At 39.6% G+C, this 27,431-nt stretch overlaps 1 protein-coding gene across 1 annotated transcript in view; it reads right to left on the reverse strand.

The window, feature by feature from the left end:
- HMGA2 (high mobility group AT-hook 2) overlaps positions 1-27,431 on the reverse strand; it is a 90,782-nt gene that overhangs the window by 52,125 nt on the left and 11,226 nt on the right. The window contains 1 exon segment of the mRNA XM_075004455.1: positions 26,484-26,534. Coding sequence (XP_074860556.1) covers positions 26,484-26,534 — 51 coding nt within the window.

The raw sequence follows: 27,431 nt of genomic DNA on the forward strand, positions 1-27,431 counted from the left end.
CATCACAAGCACACAGAGCAAAATATTGTCACTAACTAACCAAATCATGTAACAAATTAATCACAGTTACATTTAAACGTACGCTGAGATCTGAATTTCATTGATGCTGAAGAGCAAAGGTGGACAGATTAGCTCTGTAATGGGGCATGCTGGCCCTTTAAGACAAGTTTTCCAAACTATGCTACCCCCTGCCAGGGGATTTTCTGTAAACACAGACCTGGAGCTAAAAGTAGGCAGCCATTGAGAGAGAGGAAGTGGTCCCAGAGTGGCAGTTTATGGTTTGAGGTGAACCAAGGCTATTAACTCTGTATAGGGCCTGGAACTGAAGTCTTGATGTGTGGGCAGGAAGAGGCTTCCCTTTCTCTTAGGCAGCCAGAGAGCAAATCATAAGTACTACAGTCTCAGGACTGCTATGATTCATGGTCCTTCCCAATGAAGCATGCTGGGAACTGTGAATGGAGACAGAGCTACTGCCAATGACAAGGAGAACTTTGTTTGTTTGGACTGGACTGCCAGATCTCTGAAGAATGTCTGGAACCCCTGAAAAAATGCCTAATAGGAAGGATGCCTGGGGGGAGATTGGCTTATTTGTTTTGAAATTTATCATATGTCTTTTAGTTTATTTGTTTTTCTTGCCTGTAAGATCTCCAAGAGCATCCGGAACCTCAGCAAACCTGGCTAGGAGACAGAGACCCTGGGGAGGAGGGCTGATTTGTTTGTTTTGAAACCTCTTCAACAGCTTCAGTTTCTTGGTTTGGACTTCGCCACCTCTGGCTTCTTCAGAGAAATAAAGACTGTCCAGGGCCATATTGTTGTGCATGGATGTTGGGGTTTCTTTGGATTTTTGTTTGTCTTGTTTGGTTTCTTTAAGCCTCCATGGAACGATATTCTATCTTCACATGGTAATTCTCTTATGGATATACAGATATAGATACACAAATCCATGGGTAAGCAAGAGCCGCATCATCCATCTGTGGGCCCACTGCTGCATACCCTACAAGAATAGTCCTGAGGGGTAATCTGTATGTGGGGTGGAGGATGTCATCAGTTAAGAAAGTTAACTAGTTGCATAAAGTCATAACAGGCTTACACATGCATGGACATGCACACATATCTGGACCTATCAAAGTATGGAAAAACTATTCACAGCAGTAATTTAGAAAGTTATATCATATGCTGAAAATAAAAAGCACAGAAGTTTTATGCTGTTATCAGCCACAGGAACCACCGTCCTCCCATAAATTACATGTGATTCACATCTGGAACCCACTTTGGGGGAATTTATAGAATTATCCTTCTCTTGGTGACCACAAATTTCTCACAATGTTGAGACGCATTACCCTATGAACTGACTTTCTTAAAAGAATAATAAACCTCATCAATTATGGGCATGAACTCAGTAAACGTATCAAACAACTGCAGGATCCAGTAAATAATCTTATCAAGGTCACTGATTCTAAATCCCTTACAGTAAACCAGAGACTTTGACTATGTAGCAATTAAACCTTTGAGGGTATGTTATATGTAAAACCTGCCAAGAGCCACCACTTATGGAAGTTCACAGAAGTAAATGTTTGCAAAAGGTGGTCTCTCTCTTCAAGGTTATGGTATAGTATTGCCAGTCTGACTTCACTGGTGCTGCTGCGGGTGGTAGTGCTGCCTTCAGAGCTAGACAACCCGCCAGTAGCCACCACTCTCTAGGCACCCATCTCTGAAAGGAGTAAAAAAATGTGGTTGCTGGCCACAGATGACAGGTGGCCATTTAGTGCATGTTTTAAGTGTAATTCTTCAGAATACATGGGACTGCACAGCTGTTCCAATGAGAACTCAAGTGCTTCATGGAAACACATTTACCAATTAACTCTACAATTTGTAAAAACCCTAGATGACTCATTTATTATTATTTGTATTATAGTAATGCCCAGAGTCTCCATCCAAGATCAAGACACCACTGTGCTATGCACAGTAGAACTGTGAAGTAAGAGACAGTCCCTGTCTGAAGCACTTATACTCTTTGGCTAGAGCTACACTCACCGTAGTGCCAGCAACTTGATGCAAATAACCAGTCTTGAAAATGCAAAATGGCAGCTCGTTTGCATATTTGAGCAGCTCGTTTGCATATCTGCAGCAGAAAACAAGTAGTGTAGATGTGGTTCTGCCAGTAAAAACCCCCATTGTTGGCAGACCCTTATGCCTAGAAAAAATCAGGGATAAGGGGCTGCCAACAAAGGGGGATTTTGCCAGCACAGCCACACCTACACTGCTTGTATTTTTCCATGAATATGCAAATTAGCCACTCAAATACACAATTGAGTGGCCATTTTGCATTTTCAAGACTGCTCATTTGCATCAAGCTGCTGGCACTGCGGCTGAATGTAGCACTAGCCTTTAAGTATTTAATCCATGCTGACAAAGATAGGGAGAGGAAAACAGAGGGAAAGTGACACACCCAACAGAAAACAACAGGTTGATTATAAAACTTGGAACAGACTCCAGATCTCCTACTTCCTTACACAGTGTCATGAGCAGCAGATGACATGGTTCAGCCTTTTGCTTTCTGTTATGGAAAGCAGTTAAATTGTTACAGTTCCTTAAGGGTCCCTCCAACCATCCCAGCAAAAGGCAAAAAGTTACTGAAATAGTTCAGACATTAAATTATACATTGTCTTACTGTATAAAATAGCTACAGCTAGAGAATGGTGGAACAAGCTTCCCAGCTCTGTCTTGCCTTGGTGCCTGACTTCAGTCTGTGAGTGCACTCACATGGGAAAATTTAGTCACCCATATTAAAATTGCAGCCAGCAAAAGGATAACCTCATTTTTTGCAAGGTGATAGTCAAGTTGAAGTGCAAGCATCTTTACCATTATTCAAAATAGTTTTTCATAAGATGATTGTAGAAATTATTACCAATAGCAATGGTGCAGTTGTACCACTGAGGACAGTCTCTGTAACAAGGATAGTTCAGCAAATTGTAAGAGTGGAGTTTTCTTTTTATGGCATGAACACCTGTTTTCTAGATACTGAACTGCAACCACCAAATTATTTCTTTCAATTTACCTCAGACAGTAACAATTTTTGTTTAATATTGATATGAGCCCATTTCAGCCAATGACATACTGTAGAATGCAAAGTACTAATACCCTGTTATCATAGAACCATAGAATCCTAGGGCTGAAAGGGGTCTCAGAAGCTTATGATTCCAGCCCCCTAACTAAATCATCCCAGCCAGGACTTTTTCAAGCCGGGACTTAAAAACTGCTAGGGATGGGAGTTCCACCACCTCTGTAGGTAGTAGCTTCCCAAATCATTTCATCTCTCCAATTATGTATTATTTTACCATAACCACCATATCTGCTAATACAGTATACCCCCAATTTAAATTTTGCATAAATCTCTCGGATGCTATCACTGACAGGAGCTGGGAAACTGACCAGTGCAGCACCACAGGTCAGTTTTCTGTCTCCTATGAGTGGCAGGCAGCTGAGAGCTGCCCACCACCCAGAGTTGCATTAACCCAAGAGATTCACAACTCAAGTATCTCAGGGCTGTACTGTATACCATTAAAAAGCAACAGGAACCATCATGAAAATTTGTTCTGGGGTGTGGGGAGGGTTGGGGAGGTGGGTGACAGTCCTATGTTGTCTAATGGAAAATAATACCCTTTTTTATTATTATTATTTTCTAGAAACAAAAGCTTCTTTAAAAGATATTTTTATTTATGATTTAGATTGTACTAGTGCTTAAAATGTGCTCAGGCACTTCCCAAACCCCCAGGAAAGATGTAGCCCTGGCCTCTAATCTGAAAAGTTTCAACTACTTTTCAAGTACCTGCAACAAGACATTCTACTGCTGTAATGAAGGATCAATTTCTAAATCTGCTCACAGTCATCTTGAATGCAGATTATGACTTCCTTGTGATTTTATAGCTTTAAAACTTTGATGTTTAAAATTGAATTGTCTTGAACCTCAGCACTCAAGTTGTCAGAATGCAACCTGTTTCTGACAAAAACATGGCAACTTTAATGGCAATTTCAGGGATTTCTAAGAGATATTGATGTCAAAAATTAGTTTCTGGGGGATTCGTACAACTTATTTTTATTGCCTTCAGCTAAAACACTGTTATGACCTCATGGGAAATTTGGAAAAAACATTTTATTTGAGATAACTCCTTCACAATGTACTTGATATGGTTCTTCATTTTTCTTCTTCAACTGTCATTGCTTAATAGGTACATTTGCCTGAAAACCTGTTTCTTAAAAGCTTGGCTGCTCATTCTGCAACTGAGCTCTATGCCTGCAACATAACAACCAATGGTTGTGACGTTACAACCAATGATATGACGTTACAAGAGAAGATACATGATACTGTACATGGGGAATTAAAAGGTTGAGCAGATGCATACTTAGATCCTGTTTTCCTACAGATAATAATAATAATTATTAAAATTTAGTGATAAAAAGTAACATTTTCCCCAAAACTTGTTGAACAGAATAAAGTAATGCAAGTGCTGATCCTAGCTCAGGGACTTAAAACTCTCCTACATTATTGTTGGTCAACCACTAGCACTGCAATAGTTTATGAAAGTACTTATATAATGAGCTGATAAAGCGCTTCTAGCCATGGTAGGACTTAGGTCTTTCAAATATCATTTAGATTAATATTCTGCTTCTTTTCTAATATGAGAGTATCTGGGTTTTACAAAGGTCCTCATATTCATGCAATATAATAGGTAAGTCCAGGAGTCCTGATTCCCAGTCCTCCCCTGTCTACCTAGTAAAACATACACCCCACAGGAACGGGAATAGGATTTGTGTAAACTGCCTCCACATGCATTGGGGGAATCTGAGTGGCAAGCTGTCACAGAACAATAAAAGACATTTGGTGTTTCTCTGCCTGCTCCCACCAGACACACACATCTTTGTTCTCAAAACCACTATACCTTGCCTGTGCCTCACACCTCATGCACTGTCCCCGAATGCTTCCCCTCCTAACACTGAGAGGCACTACTTCACTCATGCAGATATGCACAAAGAACTCTGTCCTGCAAACCACCTTGCTTCCTGTAGGACAGATGAGTTTCCAGGAAAGATGTGTTTTAGTTCTCACTAGCTCTACACTTAGAAGGCACAAAACAAAAGGAGACATCAGCTCTAGAAAGGTATTAGGGTCCTAACTTAGACTGACTTTCAGTGAAAATTAGGCACCTAAATATTTTTCTAGATCTGGGCCTTAATGCCTTTTATCTTTGTTTGTTGGTCTTAGGAAAAGATTCCCCAGAAAAGGGGCAAGTGGTTTGTGGAATTTGCTTTTTAGTGTGCGAACCAACTTAAGAGACACAAATACGAGCATCAGTCTACTCTCAGAATGTAGACATGAAGCTGGCATAGCAATCCTAATGCCAAATGAAGCAAAGCAGACACTGACTGACTTGGAATCAGTCAATGAAAGACTCAGACTAGAGTCTTTCAACTAACAGTCACACAGTGCTATGCACCAGCACAGGAAAAGCCAGATGAGGAAAAACATGCTTTTTTGATTCGTTACACATGTTAATGAAGGCCCTAAACATAGTATCCTAGTAACTATGGGTGATTTTAACACATCATACAAAAAAGAAACCAGGATGGGTTGGATAAGGTTATGGGCAAGTGTGGCAGGAATTTTGGACACATGCCAAAACTGTAAAACATTTAGAGAAACTTGCAATGTGAACAATCTAGTGATAGCAGGAACAATATTTCATCATTAAGAAATCCAAAGGAGTGAAATGGAACTCCCTAGAATATATAACAAAGAACCAGACAGATCACATGAATTCCAAGAAAGTTTCAGAGCTCAATAGCAGATGTACATTAGCACAAGAGAGCAGGTGTAGGTAGTGACTATACGAACTGAAGACCAAGTTAAAGAGGATGAAGATCATCGATTTTATAGATTTCCAGAAGGCTTGTGATAGCACACACAATCTTTGAAAATGATGGGATACTCTGGAACATCAGTAAAAGTAAAGACCATACATCAACAGTGCACAATTAGAAGTTCAAAACACTAAAATTGCTTTTCAGAGTGAACTGAAAACAAGTTCAATGTTCTAATGGAGTTAACCAAAGAAAACAGGACACTCATCCCTGTGGGAAGATATCAAAGACTGCTGTATAGAATGTGAGAAATACAGTTCTAAAAACAATGAAATCCAAAAGGGAAAAGTAAACTAAGTATAAAGCAAAACCTGCTGAATGCTAAGATATTCGACTAAGTATAAAGATATATGAAAAGAACAAACAAGAAGCCAAAAAAATGCAAATCTTTAGTAGAGAGCTAAAAAGGAGTCCCAGATGAGACAAAATGGCACATAATGATAGAAAATGCCAACACACTACAGATACTAGGCAAAGATGTGACCTTACAGCCTTGTGTCAGATAATCAAACAGCTAAAAGGAAACTTCAGCAGTTATGGGGGCCCTATTAAAGTTGCAAATGGAAAGACTTAGCATAGGAGAACAAAGGAAAAGATGGACAGGAGACTTTCAGGCTGTTTACAATTAACCAAGTCCAACTGAATTACTAGAACTACACAATGAAGACACACCACTAGAGCTTGACATCAATTTAGGAGATATTACAATGGAAGAAGTTAGAAAAGCCAGCAGTAAACTCAAAGCTAGGAAAGCAGCTGAAAAGGATACCACTACTGGAGAGATGCTTAAGCGAGTGATGAAATAGCTCTTCAAATATCCTTGAGACCTTCCTTAGATTTTTGGATAGAATACGGAATAAAGAAAAGAGCCCAACTCTGTGGAAGTGAGGCCTTATAGTAAAATTGCCAAGGGTGGGTGACAAATCACATTACTCTGTGCCTGGGAAAATGACATGCATCGTCATCCTGAACTGCATTAACAAACATCAACCTTCAACCAAGACAGGAATCAGGTAGGTTTTGACCACCGAGATCATGTGCCAGCCACACTATTTTTCTCAGACATAGTATGAAACAAAGAATGCAGTGGCAACCATCTATTATGATCAATTTTATCGATTTCCAGAAGGCTTTTGATAGCATAAACAATCTTTGAAAATTATGGGATACTCTGGATCATCAGTAAACGTAATTAGAATTATGATAATGCTGAAAGTGAAGACAGACACTAAGAACTCAGCCAATGATTTGCGGTGACAACTGGAGAAAGAGAAGGATGTATTATTCCTCCATTATTGTTTTCACTGATCAATGACCGGGTCATTGGAAAAGTAACCACAGAAAACAACTGAGAGATTTTATGGACAAATAATAAAGCACAATTGGATGACCTGGACTTTGCTGATGATTTGATTTTAGTTCAACATACTGCTTAATGAAAGAGAAGATCCAACTTTTGGAAGATATAGCACCAGCAAGGAGAAAACAAAATACACGGTAATCAGTGTCCCAAAAGCAATCATCAGAGTGGACGAAAAAACACTAGTAAGTCATTTTGCCTATATACGAAGTGAGGTGTGCCAAACTGGTGATAGCGAGCTAGATGTGACATGACACACTAAAAAAAACCCTAACAACTTTCATGCATTTCAACAGATTTTGATAAGTAGCATCATCAGCACTGACACAAAAAATACAAACACCAGCATCAAGTCTCTTCTCCTTTAGGGAACAGAATCGTGGAAATCTACAACAGAAATTGATAAGACCATCTCATTCCAAAACCAATGACTACGGAATATTTGCAGAGTCCATTGGAAAAAGTTTCTTGCAACATCAGAAATTTTAAGGAGAACAAACCAATCTAATGCATCAAATATGGTGAGCAGATAACAGTGGACATATTTAGGACACGATTTAAGGATGTCCCCAATGCAATTTCCATAGCAAGTAATAATATGGATATCACCTGGAAAGATAAAAAGAGGCTGTAAAGAAATGCTCTGCAGAACCATAGACAAATCCACCAGCATGACACTCAGAAGCTTGAACAGACCAAAAGAAGACAAAAATAAATGGCAAAAAGTGGTGGATGTTCTATGCAACTGAAAGTGCAGGAGGATAAAGACATGCAGAAGAATCAACAAATCCTCAATAGATTGACAGCAGTTTGCTGCAGGAGTCATCATCATTTAGAAGGCATGGGGTATTACATTTTGCTTGTGCCTAAGCATGAAGATATACAATGTTGGGGTGTCACACTTAAGCACAGCTGCGTCACAGCAATAAAACTACACAGGTTTTGGACCTGAGCCCACTCTCATTTATACTACTGTAAATCAGAAGCAACTGCAGTTAATTCAGCAGGCCCCATTATCACTTGCTCCATTCTTGCACTTGGCACAGATTTTACATTACCCTTGTACTTGTATTCTATAGCAGCCAGGTTGCCCAGCTCTGGGTGAAACCAGAGAACAGCCAAAACACAGTGCATTCTGCCCAGTTCCTTCCCACAAATGTATCCCTCATACCAACGCCCAAGAACAAGGCTGGCACAAGGCCCTTACACCAGCTGTATCCCAGCTGGGAAGGCCCACTGAGCAAGGGTATTCTTAGGGAGGCACTGATACTAGAGAGGCTTTAGTATAACTGAGTATCAGATTTACTTAATTGCATCCATGTACCACGAGATGTGTCACTGTATAATTAGTCCCTCTGTGCCCAAGATTATAACCCATTCTAAGCCCACACACATTTCCAGTCACTAAAGAGATCTCATACACAGTGGAACTGACTCTACTTACAGGTCCGTAATCTAACCAAATTAAATAGAACAGCACCATTGAAAAAATAGTGCAAGAGGCAGCTGAGGCCTACCGGGTTACAACAGTGTGCTTGTGACACTTTTCACATACAGTAAACCCGTGAGATATGCATGCCCAAGTTGCGCGTGTCTCGGGCTAATGGGACCGCCGTCCCTGACAGAAGCGGGAAACTGCTTCTGTCAAGGTAGCTGCTGCGAGTCAGGCTGCCGACCCTGACAGGCGTGGGGAAACCACTCCTGTTAGAGGCGGCAGCCTGACTCTTGCCTCACCTGTCAGGGTGGCAGTTGCTCCTGTCAGGGGCGGCAGCTGTGAGTCAAAGTGCCATCCCTGACAGGAGCAGTTTCCTGGTCCCCGGAGTGGCAGGGAGCTGGGAACCAGGCTGGTCAGTTTCCCAGGTCCTTCAAGCTGTGAGCATAGGGGAGTCATGAACCATGCTGTCCTCTGGTTCCAGGCTCCCTGCCACTCTAGGAGCCAGGAAGATGACTTACCCTGGTGGGCTGGTCAGTTTCCCAGCATCAGCAAGCCCAGGGGAGCCAGGAACCAGGCTGCGGCATGGTTCCCGTCTCCCCTTGACTTGCATGAAAATTTGAGTTACGTGGGGGTTGCAGAAACGCAACTCCCACATAACTCGAGGGTTTACTGTACTTCATACATGAAATATCTGACTCTCCATTTTGTGTGATCATTCACATATACAGAAAGTAGTACTCAAGTGTGTAGAGTGTGAGGGGAGAATTCTGATGGGATAGTGGTCTCCACTAATTTTGCACAGAAATAACTTACTTCAGTGGGAAATCAAACCAGAGTACCCAACTTGCAGAAATACAACCTTCTACTCCTCCTTTTTACACCAGACATGAATGAGAATCCTTCATTTTTTAATCTTCTATGAGATACTAGTACTGCAGGTCTTTCATTTTATTAGCCTCCAGACTCTTAGGGCCAGGTACTCTAAGGAGTTAGATGCTTAACTCCCCACTGATTTCAATGGGAGATAGAGGCCCAAATACCTTTGAGGATCTGGGCTTTAGTACATAATTTACAAGGGTGAGTTAAAAAAAAATTAAAATGGCAATAATATTTAATTTTGGAAAGCAGATACTGAAATGCTCAGTAAGGTATATTAAACCCTCCTTCCTTGAAAAGTGTGCCACACCTACTTTAATATATGCCCATGGAGGTCTTCCATTTGGAACCTGTGCAGTGCTCATACAATCACTGAGCCGTCCTCAGTGAAATATTGTGTTTGTTTCCATTTAACTCTCTCTCTCTTCCCCCCCCAACCCCCAGTAAAATCAGAACAGCAGACATCAAACACCAAAAGATACATTAAAATAACATTATGGATCTAATATGAATCCACACAAGCCAGGAAATACAGAGATAAAGCCTTTCATACTAATGTAAACTTTCCAACATATTAGATTGAGGCATAAATCCACTTCCCCTTCACATGTTTGCCATCAGCTCCTCCAGACACAGAGGGGTAAGTTCCACTCTGTTGTAACTCCACTGAGTTCAACAGTGAGACAGCAGGGATGAATTTGGTCCTATGGAACTGAATGTTAATATTTTAACTATTTCTGATAATTACCAAAGTTATTTGAGTTTAAAAAGCAACTTCCTTCCTTGCCACTACATCCCCCATCCTTCTGGGAACGTTACGCATTTTTATGATTACGCTGTGTGATGTCAATCACAAGATTATAACCTCACTGAAGGACCAAACAGAAGAACCATAACTGTGAGATTTAAAATCCACATTTAAATGTAAATATTTTCAAATGTAGTGAAGATAACATTGACTATTACTAATCATGTGCATTTTGATCTGCACAAATAATAATCTCCACTTCCCATCTTCTTCAAGTGTGAAAACGTCCCTTGATGTTCTCAATTTCATCCACAAGTTACACATTATACTTTTTTACAGCATGCAGAGATGTCAGATTCAACTGTTGTCTTATTGATTTTTGGGACAAATTCAGTATAAACAATGGTCTAAAAATTACACACTAAGGGCCCAACGCTGTGCGGCACCTCTTAGGAAACTGGGGTAACGAACGGGAGGGCCATAAAGAAGGAAGCAGCTTTGGAGGAAAGGGAATGTAACCCTCTCATCCCTCCGTGTGACTTCCCCATGTGACAACCCCCTCCCTCATGGCGCTGTCTATCACATGGATGGAATGGTGAAGGTAATGCAGTACAGCGAGACAGCGAGCCAATAGAGAGGCAGCCTCTGCAGCACATCTGTCATCAGGGCACCTATATTTTTGTGTTGAAGTTCCAGAAGGAATTATCTTTAATGGGTGTCACCACAGTCAGATGGGAGCAAACACACACCCTTTGACATAGGGACTAATGTTGTGCCTCACTGCTGTGAAAAATAAGGGACAGGGTACCTCTGCACTTTCCTTCCCTACTTTGAAAGCACTGTATCAGAACAGAAGGGTTCAGTCTGGTTCCCATCTGGTTAAACGGAAAGCCAGAAAAAGAATCCAATCATGCAGATTCCCAGTTGTCTGCTCTAATGCTGGTTACATACTACCACACAAGCTACACTGAAGTATTATCTTGCACGTAAGATTGAGAAAACATGTTCCCTCTAAATGTTTATTTTCTGCCACTTGCTCTAGGACTTTCTGAAAGGTTACCTGAAATTTCTCATATTTAGTCTTAGACCAGATGTATAGTTTCTTGGATACTTTCCAAATAAATCCACTCAGACAGTTTTTAATTAAATAAATGTCCTTTCTAATTTTTCAAATGCTTTATGCTCAGATTACTACAAGCCAGACTTTTTTTCAGGCTCGCACTCATGACATTTATGTACTCCTGAATGAGGAAAGAGGATATTTAAACACAGAACTGAAGGGAAAATTGGAAAATGAATGTGGAGGTGATTCTTCCTTGTTTTGAACATTGTGTCAGATCTGAATACACTTTGGGAATAAAAGTACCCATGCTTTTTATGACATACCTTTTATGAGACCCTTTTTTACACAGACAAAAAGGGTTTCAATAATAAGCAAAGAGGCAAATAAACAAATGAATCCTGTCAAGCAGCCTGTACAGACATCTCCTTGTGTATTCCAATATTCCCGCTGAAATAAATGTGAGTTCATATGCATAAAGAATGCAGGACATGAGGAACAGGGTAATAACTGCAAAAGATGTGCTATGTTAAACAGGGCAGAATTAAGGTTATTTTGGAACAGTGAATTTGTTTGCATTTGAATTATTTAAGTCTTAAGGTTAACAATGTATTAACATAGGTTTCTGCGCATCATACCACTGTTTTTAACAGCTAGCTTGAATTCTGTAGGCATAGCCAAGGAAACCCACAAAGAGAAAATAAAACAACTTCATCTCATCATGAAACTAGGATATCTTCTAATAGCACATCCCCTGATGGTACAATGGGTGGTACTGCTTTATAAAGTCCAAGACAAAGAATAGTAATTCTATATAGTGAAAACACCAATGATTTATGGTAACAGACTCAGTAGTGGCAATCATGATGTTTCTCAATAATTTACAAGGATGAAGAAAAGACTACCTATGTTTTGCAACCAGAGTTCTTTCAGATGTGTGGTTCATAACTGTGTTTCTCTCTGGATATGAATACCATATCTCGGCACCTGAGCCAGCAGATTCTTGCTAGCAATGTCTGCTCATCTCTAAGGCTATGTCTTCATGGCCAAGTTACCTAGAAATAGCAGCAGTTATTTTGAAATAACTTGGGCATTGTCTAAATGATGCACATGCTATTTCAAAATAAATTTGAAATAACAGGTGCATTATTTCAATTGCAACAAACCTCATTCCCTGAGGAATAACGCCTATTTTCAAATAGACCATAATGGGCTCCAATGGCACTATTTAGAAATAGCGCTATGGACTGGAAATGCTATTTTGAAATAGCTGGGTGCTATTTCCAAACATATTTTGGCTGTGTCTACACTATCATTGCCCTTTTGAAAGAGGCATGCAAATGAGGGAAATCAAAAATGCAAATGAGGTGCAGATTTAAGCTGCGTCTACACGTGCACGCTACTTCGAAGTAGCGGCAGTAACTTCGAAATAGCGCCCGTCACGTCTACACGTGTTGGGCGCTATTTCAAAGTTGAAATCGACGTTAGGTGGCGAGACGTCGAAGTCGCTAACCCCATGAGGGGATGGGAATAGCGCCCTACTTCGACGTTCAACATCGAAGTAGGGACGTGTAGACGATCCGCGTCCTGCAACATCGAAATAGCGGGGTCCTCCATGGCGGCCATCAGCTGGGGGGTTGAGAGATACTCTCTCTCCAGCCCTTGCGGGGCTCTGTGGTCACCGTGGGCAGCAGCCCTTAGCCCAGGGCTTCTGGCTGCTGCTGCTGCAGCTGGGGGTCCGTGCTGCATATACAGGGTCTGCAACTAGTTGTTGGCTCTGTGTATCTTGCACTGTTTAATGAAAGTGTGTCTGGGAGGGGCCCTTTAAGGGAGCGACTTGCTGTTGAGTCCGCCCCGTGACCCTGTCTGCAGCTGTGCCTGGCTCCCTTATTTCGATGTGTGCTACTTTGGCGTGTAGACGTTCCCTCGCTGTGCCTATTTCGATGTTGGGCTGAGCAACATCGAAGTTGAACATCGACGTTGCCAGCCCTGGAGGACGTGTAGACGTTATTCATCGAAATAGTCTATTTCGATGTCGCAACATCGAAATAAGCTATTTCGAAGTTGGGTGCACGTGTAGACGTAGCCTTAGATATCTGGCACTTCATTTGCATATTCTCCTTTCGAAAGAGCTTCTTTCAAAAGAAAAAAAGCAGTGTAGATATGGCTGTTTGGAAAGTAAACCCCATCTTCGAAAGAACCCTTCTTCCTATTTTGTTTCAGGAAGAAGGGTTCTTTTGAAGATGGGGTTTATTTTCGAAACAGCTGTGCCTACCATGCTTTTTATCTTTTGAAAGAAGCTCTTTCAAAAGGAGAATATGCAAATGAGGTGCCAGATATGTAAATATGCACCTCATTTGCATTTTCAATTTCCCTCATTTGCATGTCTCTTTCAAAAGAGGAATGCAAGTGTAGACATAGCCTTTGTGTTTTGTTGTGTTATTTCAAAATAATATATTTTGAAATAACTTCTTTCAATATAGGGCTGTTGTGTAGGTGTAGCCTAACTGTGTTCTTTCCCTCCTTATGCTCTGATCCAAGGGAAGGAAGGATAGTGAGGACTGACTGCTCCTCTAGGTCTTTTTCTACCATGTACCGAGTATTATGATACAAAGCAGAGGAGAAAGAGGGCAAGTAGCATAATACAGCCTGAGAAAACATATCTCAAAGAACTCTGGTAAAAGAACATAAAAACAGCATTTAACATCTTTTCTTCTTTGAGCGCTGATCCCTATGTGCAGAGTCCATTGTGGATGATGGACAAGCAATTCCCATGATGGCAGAGGATTTGAAAATGTCTGTGGTACTGATCACTGCAGCACCACTAACTAGACTGAATGCATCCCTATATTCATACTCTACACAACTTCGTAATCTTTGAACAAAATATGTATCATTCGAAAACTAATAGCTTACAGGCCAATAGTATCATTATGAAATGGGTGCACCAACATTACATAGAAAGATATGCACTCTCCTGAGAGATGTTGGTAGCACATGCTCAAACCCACACAGTCTTGGTTAGGCAGGACTGAATAAGCAGGTCTTAAACTTATGAAGATGTGTGTACAGTAGTCCCTCGAGTTATGCAAGGGCTGCGTTTCTTCACATAACTCGAATTTTGCTAAGTCAGGGGGCGGCTTTTTTTCCTCAGCAGAATGCATCTTCTGCAGCCTGGAAGCAGCAGGAGCACTTGGGGCTCCTTTTGAAAGGTAAGTCCTGGGGTTGGGGGGGTGCAGGTGTGGAGGGTTAAGCCTGGAGGTGGGACGGGGTCAGGAGGGTTAAGCTTGGGGTGAGTTAAGGCTGCAGGGAAGGCAGGGGGTGGTGAAGCAAGACTGCACCACCCTTTAGGGGGTGGAGCCACAGCCACACAGTGGGGGTGAACTGGGGCCGGTCGCGGTGGGGGGTGAACTGGAGCCAGGAGCAGGGGAGGAAGTAAGAGCCAGGGTCATGTGGGGTGGGGGTGGGGGTGGGGGTGGGGGTGAACCCAGGCCACGTGGGGTGGGGTTCTGAACTGGAGCTGTGCGGGGGGGGGTTGAACCAGGGCTGGCGGGGGAGAGGAGGATTTTGAGTTGCACTTAACTCGTGTTAATGTGAGTTGATTTGAGCGCAACTTGAAATCATGCATTTTGAGAGATTACTGTATATGAATTTACATATAAGTAAAAAACAAAAGGTTCTTAAAACAGCAAGAAAACATGGGAAATCTGCATTTTAGCAAACAATATTATAAAATCTCTTTCACACTGAGATTTTTTGTTTATGTCCTTGCACTGGGAATGAACTGTATCTAGGGATAATCCCCAGGAAAATGCATTTTAAAGGGTTACAACACTGTGAAAGTGAGGTGCTAAAACACCCTAAGTCTTTTCTCCCTACCCATTTCTCTCTTTTCTGTCTTGGAAGACAAAACAAATAGCCCATCGACTTTGGGAGAGACCTTATCTCAAATTTGCTCAACCCTACTGCTTGGGAGTATGTGGTAAGAACTTCACCGTGAACCAATTCTAGTTTGTTAGGTTTAAAGAGGGTTTATCTTTCTTTCTCTTATAACCATTTCTGACTTTCATGTCTTATAGTCACTGAAAAAATCTACCTCTGTATAGTTAAATAAATTGTTTTATTCTCTGATTAATGCTAAACCACTGTTATCTTTAAGCTGAACTGCTCTTCTCCTGCCTGCCTCTTCCAACAGAAGTGCGGTGCCACTTTCAGCGTACGGAGGGCAGTCCCTACCTTCCCACCCCTTGGCGCAGCATGGCCTAAGAGTAGCATGAGCTAGGAATATAATAAACCCTGAGACCGCACATCTCAAAGAACTCTGGTGACAGAAGATAAGAAACTTCTCTTCTTCACTGAGCTCTGATCCCTATGCTGCTTTTGGGCTGTGCCACTCTCTGAGGGAGCAGAGGACTGCACTGCACTCACTGGAAGCAGCACAGTTCTGACAAGTGGGGGAGGAGTACATGTGGCCCCCAGTGCACCCCCCACTTGTAATCTATGACAATAGTCCCCATTTTATAGCACACTACATGACTTGCATATGGTCACACGCATTGTGGTGGCTAAGAACTAGAATCCAGAGATGAAATGAAAAGGACCATTGAAGTCAGTGGTCCAGTGGTCAATGGTCCAAGATTTTACCTTATGTCTCCTGTATCCCCGTCTTCTGCTCAATAACTTTGGCCATAGCCACCTGAAATATTTATGAAAACAATCTTTGCCTTGCATATAGGCCTGCTACTACAGTTGTTTTAGACATGGAAAACTTCCACAGACTTCAGCATGAATTCTGTAAATGAAGTGTTTCCAAAATCAGACCAATACAGTCCAGAGATATCTCTGTTGCGCTTAAAGGTGGCTTAACCTGTTTCTACACCAAGACATGCACCCCACAGCAGTCTGTTTTTTTCATGCTGTAAGGCAAGCACTGTCTCAGACAAACGATGGAAAAAAAGTTTGGAAGCAGATTTCTCAAGACATCATTAACAGAAACAATGCAGTATGAGCGGGAAGAATATGAATAAATTTGGTGTGATCACTAAGGAAACCCCAACAATAGGTTAGCACAATGCAACTTTGATAATATCATAATAGCAGAGCTTACATATGTGTCTCTATTACAATTTGTAAAAGCTCCCAATTGATCTTTACTAGGATAATTGATGTAACAGTTGAGATGGATTAAGATAACATATTGGATAAAGTTCCCATTCTTCCAGTATACAGGAACTACCAGGAATAATGAGTTTTAAGCACTTAGCAGTTATTTTAAACAGACAGGATATAAAACACACAATTCTAAACCAGGCTGATTCATTAATAATTTAAATGGCTCCAAAATGTAAGCTGTTGCCCATTGGTACACACCAAAGCACACAGACCTCTATGGTGTAAATCCACTAAAATTAATGTGCTTATGGCAAGTTTAGCCTATTAATAATTAAGTACACTGCTGTAAATAAGAAAAGAATTTGACCCTAAAATTTGCAGACCCCTAGACTACCAATCTAGAAAAGAATAAACTTATGATGATATGGCCAAATAGAACCTCAGTTACAAGCATCAGAATTATGAACTGACCAGTCAACCGCACACCTCATTTGGCACAGAGGAGTGCTATCATGCAGCAAAAGAGAACAAAAAATAGCAAATACAGAACAAAATTGTGCTAAACATAAACTGCTAAACAAGGTGGGGGGGGAGAGTTTAAAAAACTGACAAGGCAAGGAAACTTTCTGTGCTTGTTTCATTAAAATTAAGATGGTTAAAAGCAGCATTTTTCTTCTACATAATAAATTCTGAAAGCTACATTGAGTCACTGTTCAGTTATAAACTTTTGAAAGAACACCCATAACAGTTTGTTGAAAGTTAAAAAAGTTTAAAAGTTTCCAACATCCTTCATTGCAAAGGTGTTCATAACTCTGGGATTTGACAGGAAAAAAAAATAAATAAAAGAGCACATTAAGCACGATAAATTGCTATGAAAAGAATTCCTGTCTTGGAATTTCCTCCATGATGTACATCAAATTACACAATACATGCATAAAATTGCCTAAAGTACAAAAAGTGAAAAACAAACTACTTTTTCAACAAGGAGGAAATAAGCTCATGCGAAAGACTCATGGAAATCAACTACCTTTGTGCACAGTCCTTCTAGCCACACTGCAAAACACGCAACCACCATGTTCCATGAATGTACTGAATTCTGCCATGTCAGCAACAGGCAAAAATGAGATGCAGCACCTCTTCCTCAGATTTGTCAATTAAGAGCAGCCCTGAGGCTGCTCTTGCACAATGGCAAGGTCACTTTTCCATCAAGAAATCAAGGGAACATTAAAGCTGGACAAACCAAATGAACAATGACAAAAAGAAAACGCTAACTGACAGTTCCTCCTCCTTGTAAACAAAGAACTTACACTCCATCAACAGTCACTGGCACAGACCATGCTTATAAGAACAGTGTGTAAAAACAGAATCACTTTGAACAGAGAATGTCAAAATATTGCAGAACAGCCATATGTTTGAAGAACATGTAATCCTGATGTTAGAGATGATAACATTTATAATGAACTTTCTCATACACTCTTTCACCTCCCTGGGCTGTAGTGCTTCCTGTCATAGCATCTCCTTGCAGAATGAAAGTATTTGGATTCTCTAGGACCTCAGCAGATCTCTTGTTCCTTTACTGATAATGTCACTGTAACATCTGAAATTACCAGATTGTGTATCTTAACTGATACTTTAAATAATAAACATCTGGATTCATCTTTCCATGATGCTAGTGTTTTCAGATTCAATTGATTGGTTTTGTCCCAATATTTTATTTTTAAGGACATCATGCACATGTTCCAAAAAGGGAAAATAATTTCTCTCTTGTAAACTTGCCTTGTTCCTCATACTTTTTTAATTTGAACCTGTACCAAATTTGAGTATAGACATGAGGACAGAAAAGGGTAATGTTAACTAAAGACATATATAAAGTACAATACATATCCAGCATCTATAGCAAAAATCAGCCTGCGTATCAATGAACTAGATTAGTTACATTTAAAACATACAGGAAACCACAATGCTGGGTGTGATGATCTTATTTCTTATTTTAAAAGAAAAATATAGGCGTTTTATATGCAATGAAGACGTAAGGAGATAAGCTCACTAGACTTCACACTTTTACCCAAAACATTTCCTGGTGCCAGCTAGGCGAGCCCACTTACAGAAGCTGATGCTGGTCCTGATAGTCTCTCATCCATCTTGTACATAAAGATCATGCAAGGCCATCATTATCCTGACAACTACATATGTGCTGGATGCCTCTTTAGTCTACAGGAACTAGAAACACATAGATGCATTGGTTTGTGAAACAATGTGTATGCTCCCCTCCATCATCTAGCCTGTATATAAGTGAGAGCTAGTAAGAAAGGACAACCTTCCTACAACACAGGGCAAGAGTCAGGAGATCAGAGATCTATTCCTGGCTCTTCCAAAGATCTCCTATATGATTCTGGGCAAGATGCTTGGGGGTCAAATTTATAAAGGTACGTAGCTGCCTAGCTCCTATTTACTTCAGCTATACCCATGCAAATGTGTCACTATAGTGCTTTAATGAACATACACCATGGCAATGGAAGAGAGCTCTGCCATTGGCACAGTTAATCCACACACAAGTGTACGGGACAGCTGCACCACTGCAGCATTTAAAGTGTAGATGTGCCCTAACTGTGGGCCATAAAGATCTAGTATTAAATTCTCTGTTGCTATAAATCAGCAGAGCTCGGCTGCCATTCTTGGAGTCATGCCTTCTTTTACCAGCAGAATATTTGCTTCCAAAATTCTGAGCAGGGATTACAATTGTGAATATGACATAAAAATCCTCAGAGCCAAAGCTAGAACAGAAAAGATGCATGCATCTCTCTAAATGTTTACAAGGCAGAAAGAATATAACTTTAAGGCATGTTTTCCATTCACGGGCTTCCAGTTTGGAGAAGTAGTTTTTCTTCTCCAGAATGTCAAATGGAAAAAATAATTCAATGGCAAAATTCTGAAATTTTAAAAATTTGCCACTAATTAAAATTAATTTTAAAGGTTACTGGGTAACTTGCTGTTGCTGTCATTCTAGTCTTGTGAGAGATTATATAGTATGGAAATATATAAATAATAATAATATGAAGCTTCTAACTTGTTCTTCATATAACTTGACCTCATGTCACCTGTCTACACTTTCAGCTTGGGAATCATGAGGACACTGGTCTACATTTTCAGCTTAGCAATTACGAAGACACCGGACAATTAGTGTGACCATTATAGTTATAAAAGCCCATCCAAAAATTTTAAGTTGCTAAATGATTACTGTCCACAGATGGTAGTCTTGCCTGCATTGATTCATTCATAAGGCTCTACATGACCAGACCAAGACAGAAGTTCTACTTAAATTGTGGAGTTTTAAAATTAGTTTTTCCTAATGTCCAGCCTGAACCATCCTGGCTACAATTTAAGACCATCACTTCTTGCCCCATCTTCAGGAAGTAATGAGAACACAATTTCTTGGTCCTGCTTGTAACAACTTTTTATGTACTTGAAAATGATTATCGTCATGTGCTCTTTCAGTCTCCTCTTCTCCTGAATAAACAAACACAATTTTTTTCAGTCCTCCCTCAGAGGTTTCTAAGATCTTTATTCATTTTTGTTATTCTTCTCTGAACCTTTTCCAATGTATTTACATATTTTCTGCAGTGTGGCAGCCGAAACAGGACACAGTACTCCACTTGAGGCCTAACCAGTGCAGAGTGGAGGGGAAGAATTGCTTCTCATGGTTTACTTACAACACCCCTGCTAATGCATCACAAAATAATGTTCGGGGGTTTTTTGCAACAATTCCACTCTGCTGACTCTTATTTAGCTTGGGATTCACTACGACCTCCAGATCCCTTTCCACAATACTCTTAAAAAGGCAGTCATTTCCCACTTTCTGTGTGCAACTGTTACTTCCTAAATGAATTATTTTGCATTTGCCCTTATTGAATTCCATCCTAGTTACTTCAGACCATTTCTCCAATTTGTCCACATCATTTTGAATTTTAAACCTATCCTTTAAAGCACTTGCAATCCATCCCAGCTTGGTACTGTCTGCAAACTTTATAACTGTAGTCTCTGCCATTATCTAAATCATCAATGACAATAACGAACAGAACAAGGCCTAGAACAGATATCTACAGGAAGCCCACTGATATCTCCTCTCAGTTTGACTGTGAATCACTGATAACTACTACCTGTGAATAATTCTCCAGCCAGTTATCCACCCAGTGTATAGTAGCTCCACCTCAGCTGTATTTTCCCTAGTTTGTTTTTGAGCAGGTCATGTGAAACAGTACCAGAAACCTTACTAAAGTCAAGATATACTACATCTACTACTTCTTCCATATCAACAAGGCTTGTTACCCTGTCCAAGAAAGCTATTAAGTTAGTTTAACATGATTTGTTCCTGACAAATCCATTATGGCTGTTACTTACCACCTTATTGTCTTTTACGTATTTGCAAATCAACTGCATAATTATTTGTTCTGTTCACTTTCCGAATACTGAAGCTGAACTGAGTGGTCCATAATTCCCTGGGTTGTCCTTTTTCCATTTTTATAGTTTGGCATTGGATTTGGCATTTTCCAGCCCTCTGGAATCTCGCCCCTCATGACATTTTTTAAATTAATCACTAATGGCTCAGCGATTTCCTCAATCAGCTTTTTGAGTATTCTAGGATGTATTTCATCAGACTGGAGATCTGAAGACATCTAATCTGTCTAAGTAATTTTTAACTTGTTTTTATTTTGGCTTCTGATCCTACCACATTTTCATTGGCATTCACTATGTTAGACATCCAATCACCACCAACCATTTTAGTGAAAACCAAAACAAAGACATCATTAAACATCTCTGCAATTTTCACATTTTCTTTTATTGTTTCTCAACACACACACCCATTCATTAACTAGTCTACCCTGTAATTGGGTTCCTCTTTTTAAAATGCATTTATACAATTTGGAAAACATCATCAGCTAAGTCATTTTTGTCACTTTTTTAAAAATAGTTTTGTACCTCCTCATCAAATTTTCAGCACTTAAAGTGAAATCTAGGACATAATAAAGTCAATGGCAACACTTCCATCGACTTAAATGGGATTAGGGTTACACCCTCAAATTTTAGGAAAATAAACTTGTCTACCTACACATGTCAAGATCACCCTCGTATAGGGAAATGGGGTTTATTTCTGCTTGTTTTACCCTCTACCTATCTGAAATATACTACTGAGCACACTTGTCAGCAAATAGATCTGCCTGAAAGAAAAAGCCCGTTCATCAGAACAAGTCACGTTAACTTTATATGTATTTCGAGGATTATTTTGTGTATGTGTGTGTTTGCATACACAATGTGCTTAGAAAGTAACTACTATCCCTCTGCTGTTATAGGTAAGCTATTGTATAATTTTTCATAATCCTTTGCATTATCCATTGCCAGGTAGTTTTATACCACTATACCATTTTGTCAATCCCTTCCCACATCAACTTTAGACCTTTTACAAAGTTGTAACATCTGCATCTTGAGCTCTGGAGTTTGCCTGGATATTTTATGTGCTTTTCAAATGTTTTGTTTTAGTTTAAACAATGCTGGAGTGAAATCAGACAATACTAAAAATCAATCTGGAGGGGCAAAATAAAAAGACAAGGGAAATAAAAATCTAAATACCCTTTTAAAACATAATCTTCAGAATGAGGTTTCAGGTTTCTCCATTAAAGTTTGAGACATCTGAGGGCCCTAGAAGTCTGAGACATTTCCAGGGCTTTTTAATATGATCCATTGGAATGAACTGTATTATAACTACTTATTCAGTCTCTGTTCCACTCCTGTCCCAACACAGTACTTCACTCAGATTACTAATCTGACACAAATGTAAAAAACGAGTAAATTTGAAGTGCAGACGCCTTGGGACATGGTGATGGGGACCTTTTTCTGCTTCTCACTGACTCTGGTGTGAGTAGAGTTAGGCTCTGCTAGTAAAATCCTGGCCCCACAGAAGACAATGGAAAAATTCTCATTCACTTCAATGGCACCTCATGTCTTCATTATCTCTGCAAATTGCCATGAAACCTATGATACATACAATAGTAATTTGACTAATAAAAAACCAGGCTGCTTCATCTGCATGTTCCACCAGCAACAAAGAACCTAGATCATATTCTTGTATCAAAACTTCAAAAATTAAAGAGTAACAAGTACACAAAGAAATGTTTTCTGTTAAAAAGACAGGATTTTCTCTTTTCTCTGTCCCACAATTTGTATTATATTGCACACATATGTCCAGCAACAACTTCTAGTGACAGATGGGTTCTACTACAACTGAAACTGAATTTCCGATTCTAAATATGTTGGATCCCATCTGGTTCTTCCTTATTATCGTCAGTGGTTTTAATCAATTAACTCTAAATGTGGGTGGCTTTTCTTTATAACCAAATATTTATCTCTTATAGAACCACTCATTCTTCCCTGTTTTTTTCAACAGACAAGGATTTTATCTTGTTGGACTGTTTTTCAAAGTACATGTTATTTATTAAAAATGTAGTTTGGTTTACTGTGCACTTCTGGTAAATCAGGTTTCTACTCCATTCACTTTAGCGGTTTTCTCCAGGGTTCATACATTCATACTCAAATAGATTTAGTCCCACTTCTGAAAAAATGTGAGTTACAAATATTAAATACTTAATTTGAACTGGCAGAAGGACTAGCTACCAGAATTCTACAGAAGTCTGTTAGCTAGGATGTCTGCATGTGCATATTGAAGGAAACAGTAGAAATAAGACTTTACAATTTGATGAACAACATATGACACAAAACTTCTACAGTCTCAAAAATAGGTTAGAAATTTAGCAAAATACCCACTGTATAAAATGACTTGCCACCTGCAAGCACAAAGGAAACCTACACATTCCTTATGTTAATTGATATGTAATCAGTGTTTGCCCAAGTGTGGCACTTATACCACCAGTGGTAAGCGAAAGGATTTCCAGGGGTATGTGGAAGAAAATGCATTACGAAAAATCAGGAGATAAGCACTGAAACAGCACTGGGAAAGGGTGTACACCGATAAGGCCGAAGTCCCGAAAGAGGTACACAAATATTTTAAATTTGGGAAACACTGGTTTAAATGAATGCTTGCTACAAATGTACTAGATCAGAAGTTCTCATACTGTGGATCAGGACCTTAAAATGGATCACAGCCTTGTTTAAATGGGGTTGCCAGTGCTTGTGTTACACTTGTTGGAGCCTGGGGCCAAAACCCGAGCTCCACTGCCATAAAAAAGCCAATGTGGGAGCCTCATCTCCCAGGGCCAAAGCTGAAGCCCAAGAGCTTCAACCTTAGTGGAGGGGCTCTGAGATATAGGCCCTCCTGCCTGAGGCCTCAAGCTTTGGACCTCACACTCACAGTAATGTAGTTCATGAGGGCTCAGGCTTCAGTCCCCCATCCTACAGTTATTTAGTAACTGTTGTCAGAAGGGGGTCATTGTACAGTGAAGTTAGAGAACCCCTGTACCAAATTAACAAAGAAAATAATCACCAACATACTTTAAAAAGCCAAATGAAATGCATGTGATAAAAAGGGGTATTTTTGAACAGAAACTAGATGCTGTGCCCATCTGTTTTTAGGTAGAAACATTCACTGATTTCCACAGCAAATACTGCTTAAAAAATGTTCGTATGGCAATGGCTCCTAATCCTTTAACAATATATTTTCATGTATAAAATGTGATATGACTCTCCATTTTACCACATGCAAAGAGAAGCCCACAAGCCAGAATCAAGCTTGAAAAAAGAAAACCAGAAAAGAGAAAAATGGACCTTATATTTTCCAATGTCTATAATATTATCTCCTTGTTAGGTGCAAGTTCATGTATTATTTTTAAAGTTTACTATAAAACAACCTTTCAGTACAATAGTAAATGGGTAAAGGGCTCAGTTTCTGATATTTGCAACAACACTGCAGAGCTTTAAAACATTCCTTAATTTCAAGGAAATGAGTGAGATTGTTGGAAAGCATTAAACTGGTTGCAGAGTGAAGACTGCCTCTATGGAATAGTCAAGAATTTATTTCTGCAGTTACATTTTTTCACCCAAAGGACTGTACTGTATTTCTTCGTTGCTACTGACTGCTCACTCTTAAAAGTATAAGCTTCACAAACCAAAGTGTAATATGCTGATTATTAAAAAAAAAAACAAAGAAAAAAACACCTCTTTTTTTCACTTTAGAGACAACACCTATTCATCTCCCGATACAATGCCTGGGACGGTGCACCTCTTAGTACGGCAGACTGTGACACTTTCCATACCACAGAGTTAAGAGGGTTCTGGCTTACACCCACATACACCAAACCCAGTATATATGGTGTGGATGTTATAAATTATTCTCATAAAATATCCATTCATGCTGCCTTCCTGGGGACTGCACCCAATACGATGGTCAGAGATGTTCAGTTACCATCCACATATAAAATCTTGGGCCCTAGTAAACTCTAGACAACCTTATAAAGAAACTGACAGTAATTGCTATGTGTTTTACTGAGCTATTTAATGTTTGCTTCATGCAAGCCACCTTTGAGAAGGTTACCAATTCATGTAAGTTTTTATAAACCATCTAATCTCCTAATGCCAATGAGCTTCTTCTCTGTGTACAAAGAATGTGTGTAATCTAAATACTGTAGACATGTAGCATTTATACTGTATACGACAGCCTGCTTTTCTCCACAATATCAGAGGAAGTTCCTCGAGCACTTTTATCACTGGATCACAATAAAGGACTATTTTTATAGTGTATGTTAAAGCCATCCCTCCTCTCTAACACTTAGCTTCTGGCATGTTGGGGAGCCTCAATCATAGTTGTAGGCTTCCTGTAGGGCTGTTTTATCTCTCAAACCTGGATGCCTTGACAACTGTCTTAATACATATTGGAAAGGAAGTTAATAAGAAGAGGGAAATCACAATCTGACGATGAGGGAAGAGGAGGAGAACCAACATAATAAGGAATTGAAAAAAAGGGCATGGGACAAAAAAAGATGTATAGAAAAAATATGGAGGAGGACAGAAGTGGAGAAGATAAAGGTAACGGGAGAAGGAAAATGAGACAGAATTTATTATGGAACGTACAGCTGTACTTTCATTATCTCCCATTTAACTTCTATAGATGCTTTTCAGGTAATATGCTATTCACTTTTCTTTTGAAAAGGTATGTGTAAGAGAGAGAAGTAAAAAAAGAAGCACACAAGAAGTATTCAACACCTTCAGCTCTCAGTGAGTTCAATGAATTTCTAGACTCCAAGGGACCAGAAATTTGTATGAGAAGAGACTCAAAGGCACTTTCCAAAAATGTATTTATGTCTGACATCAACATAATAAAGCCAACAGCAGTGGAAAAGAACAAAATCTTAAATTTAATAACAAGACAAATGAAAATTGTAACAAATAATCCAATTTATACAAGGTAGAAAGCTGGCCCAGACAGGGAAGACATTCCGTGCAAATTTCCCAACGTTTATTTTTGTTTCTTTTAAGGACTTTTTGAGGGAAATGGACTCTGTTTCCCAGGGACTGTGGAGAATTACTAAAGAGACAAAGAGGTTTTGTTTTTTGTTTTTAACTTTATCTTGTACACACCAGATTTGAATTTTATCACCTTTCATAATCACTTTCTGATACCTGATAATACCCCCTTTAACCTTTGTTACTCAATTACCAAACAAGTTATCTCATTGTTACCCTTTTTTTTTAAAGGAAGAGTTGAGGCCCTTTTCAAGCTGATAAAAGACACATAAGTATTCAGTGCCTGTAAACATTTAGTAGTAAAGTGTCTTGAGCAAACTATCAGAGTCTAAAGGTAGAAAGTTGAGATAATGCATTTGTGGCCTTAACCCTTTCATTCACACAAAAGAACAGAAAGAAATGAGACAGACATTCTTTTTAAAATATAGAAATAGTCCTCTAAAAATGTCTTTGTAACATGTTTTTATGTAGTAGAAAAATAAAGCTCTGGAAGTGGAATACTTACCCATTTCCTGGGCCGGCCTCTGGGTCGTTTTTCTCCAGTGGCTTCTGCTTTCTGTAAAGTTAAAAAATGTATTTTACAAGCCAACATTATTTAGCAGTCCTGTCAACTGGGAACACATTTCTTGTAATACTATCCATAATTATGTATCTGCTAACTAGATGGGTGTATTAAGTCTCTGTCTCACTTTCCCCTATGGCTTGAATCTTGACTATCTTCCTTTTTCTAACATTTCATAAGATAGTCTTAAAGAAACTAAAATCCTCTCTTGTGGGATACAAAGAATACAGTTTGTTTCGAGAAGGAAAGAAACTTTTTTTTAAAACCAACAACTATTTGCAAAGCACTGATTGTTTTATAGACTGATAGGCTAGGTCTACACTTGCCCCCAACTTCAAAGGGGGCACGTTAATCAGGGCTATCGGAGATTCCTAATGAAGTGCTGTGGTGAATGTGCAGCACTTCATTAGGCTAATTCTCCCCCATGGCAGCTTCGAAGTATCAAACTTCGAAGTGCCGGATGCATGCAGCCATGGGCACTTCAACGCGTCCAAGCTACTTCAAAGTGCCTTTACTCCTAAAAAATTCGAAGTGCCCGTGGCTACATGGATGCCAGCACTTCAAAGTATGACAATTTGAAGTTGCCGTGGGGGAGAATTAGCCGAATGAAGTGCTACGTATTCACCGCAGCACTTCATTAGTAATCTCCCATCGCCCTGATTACCATGCCCCCTTTGAAGTTGTGGGAAAGTATAGACAAGCTCATAATGTTCAGAAACCAAACCAGGATATTTGACAAAGAATATCAGCTTGAACGTGTGTCTTTCTACTTAGTAGTAACTTTCCTGATTCTGGGGAACATTTTCCTTTTTGGCTGCAAACATATCCCTTAAACTCTAAACATATCTTTCACCATTTCAAAATAGGTCTTTATTTTGATAGTTGAAGCAA

Source organism: Carettochelys insculpta, chromosome 1 (assembly GCF_033958435.1).
Source record: "Carettochelys insculpta isolate YL-2023 chromosome 1, ASM3395843v1, whole genome shotgun sequence".
Classification (NCBI taxonomy): Eukaryota; Metazoa; Chordata; order Testudines; family Carettochelyidae; genus Carettochelys; species Carettochelys insculpta.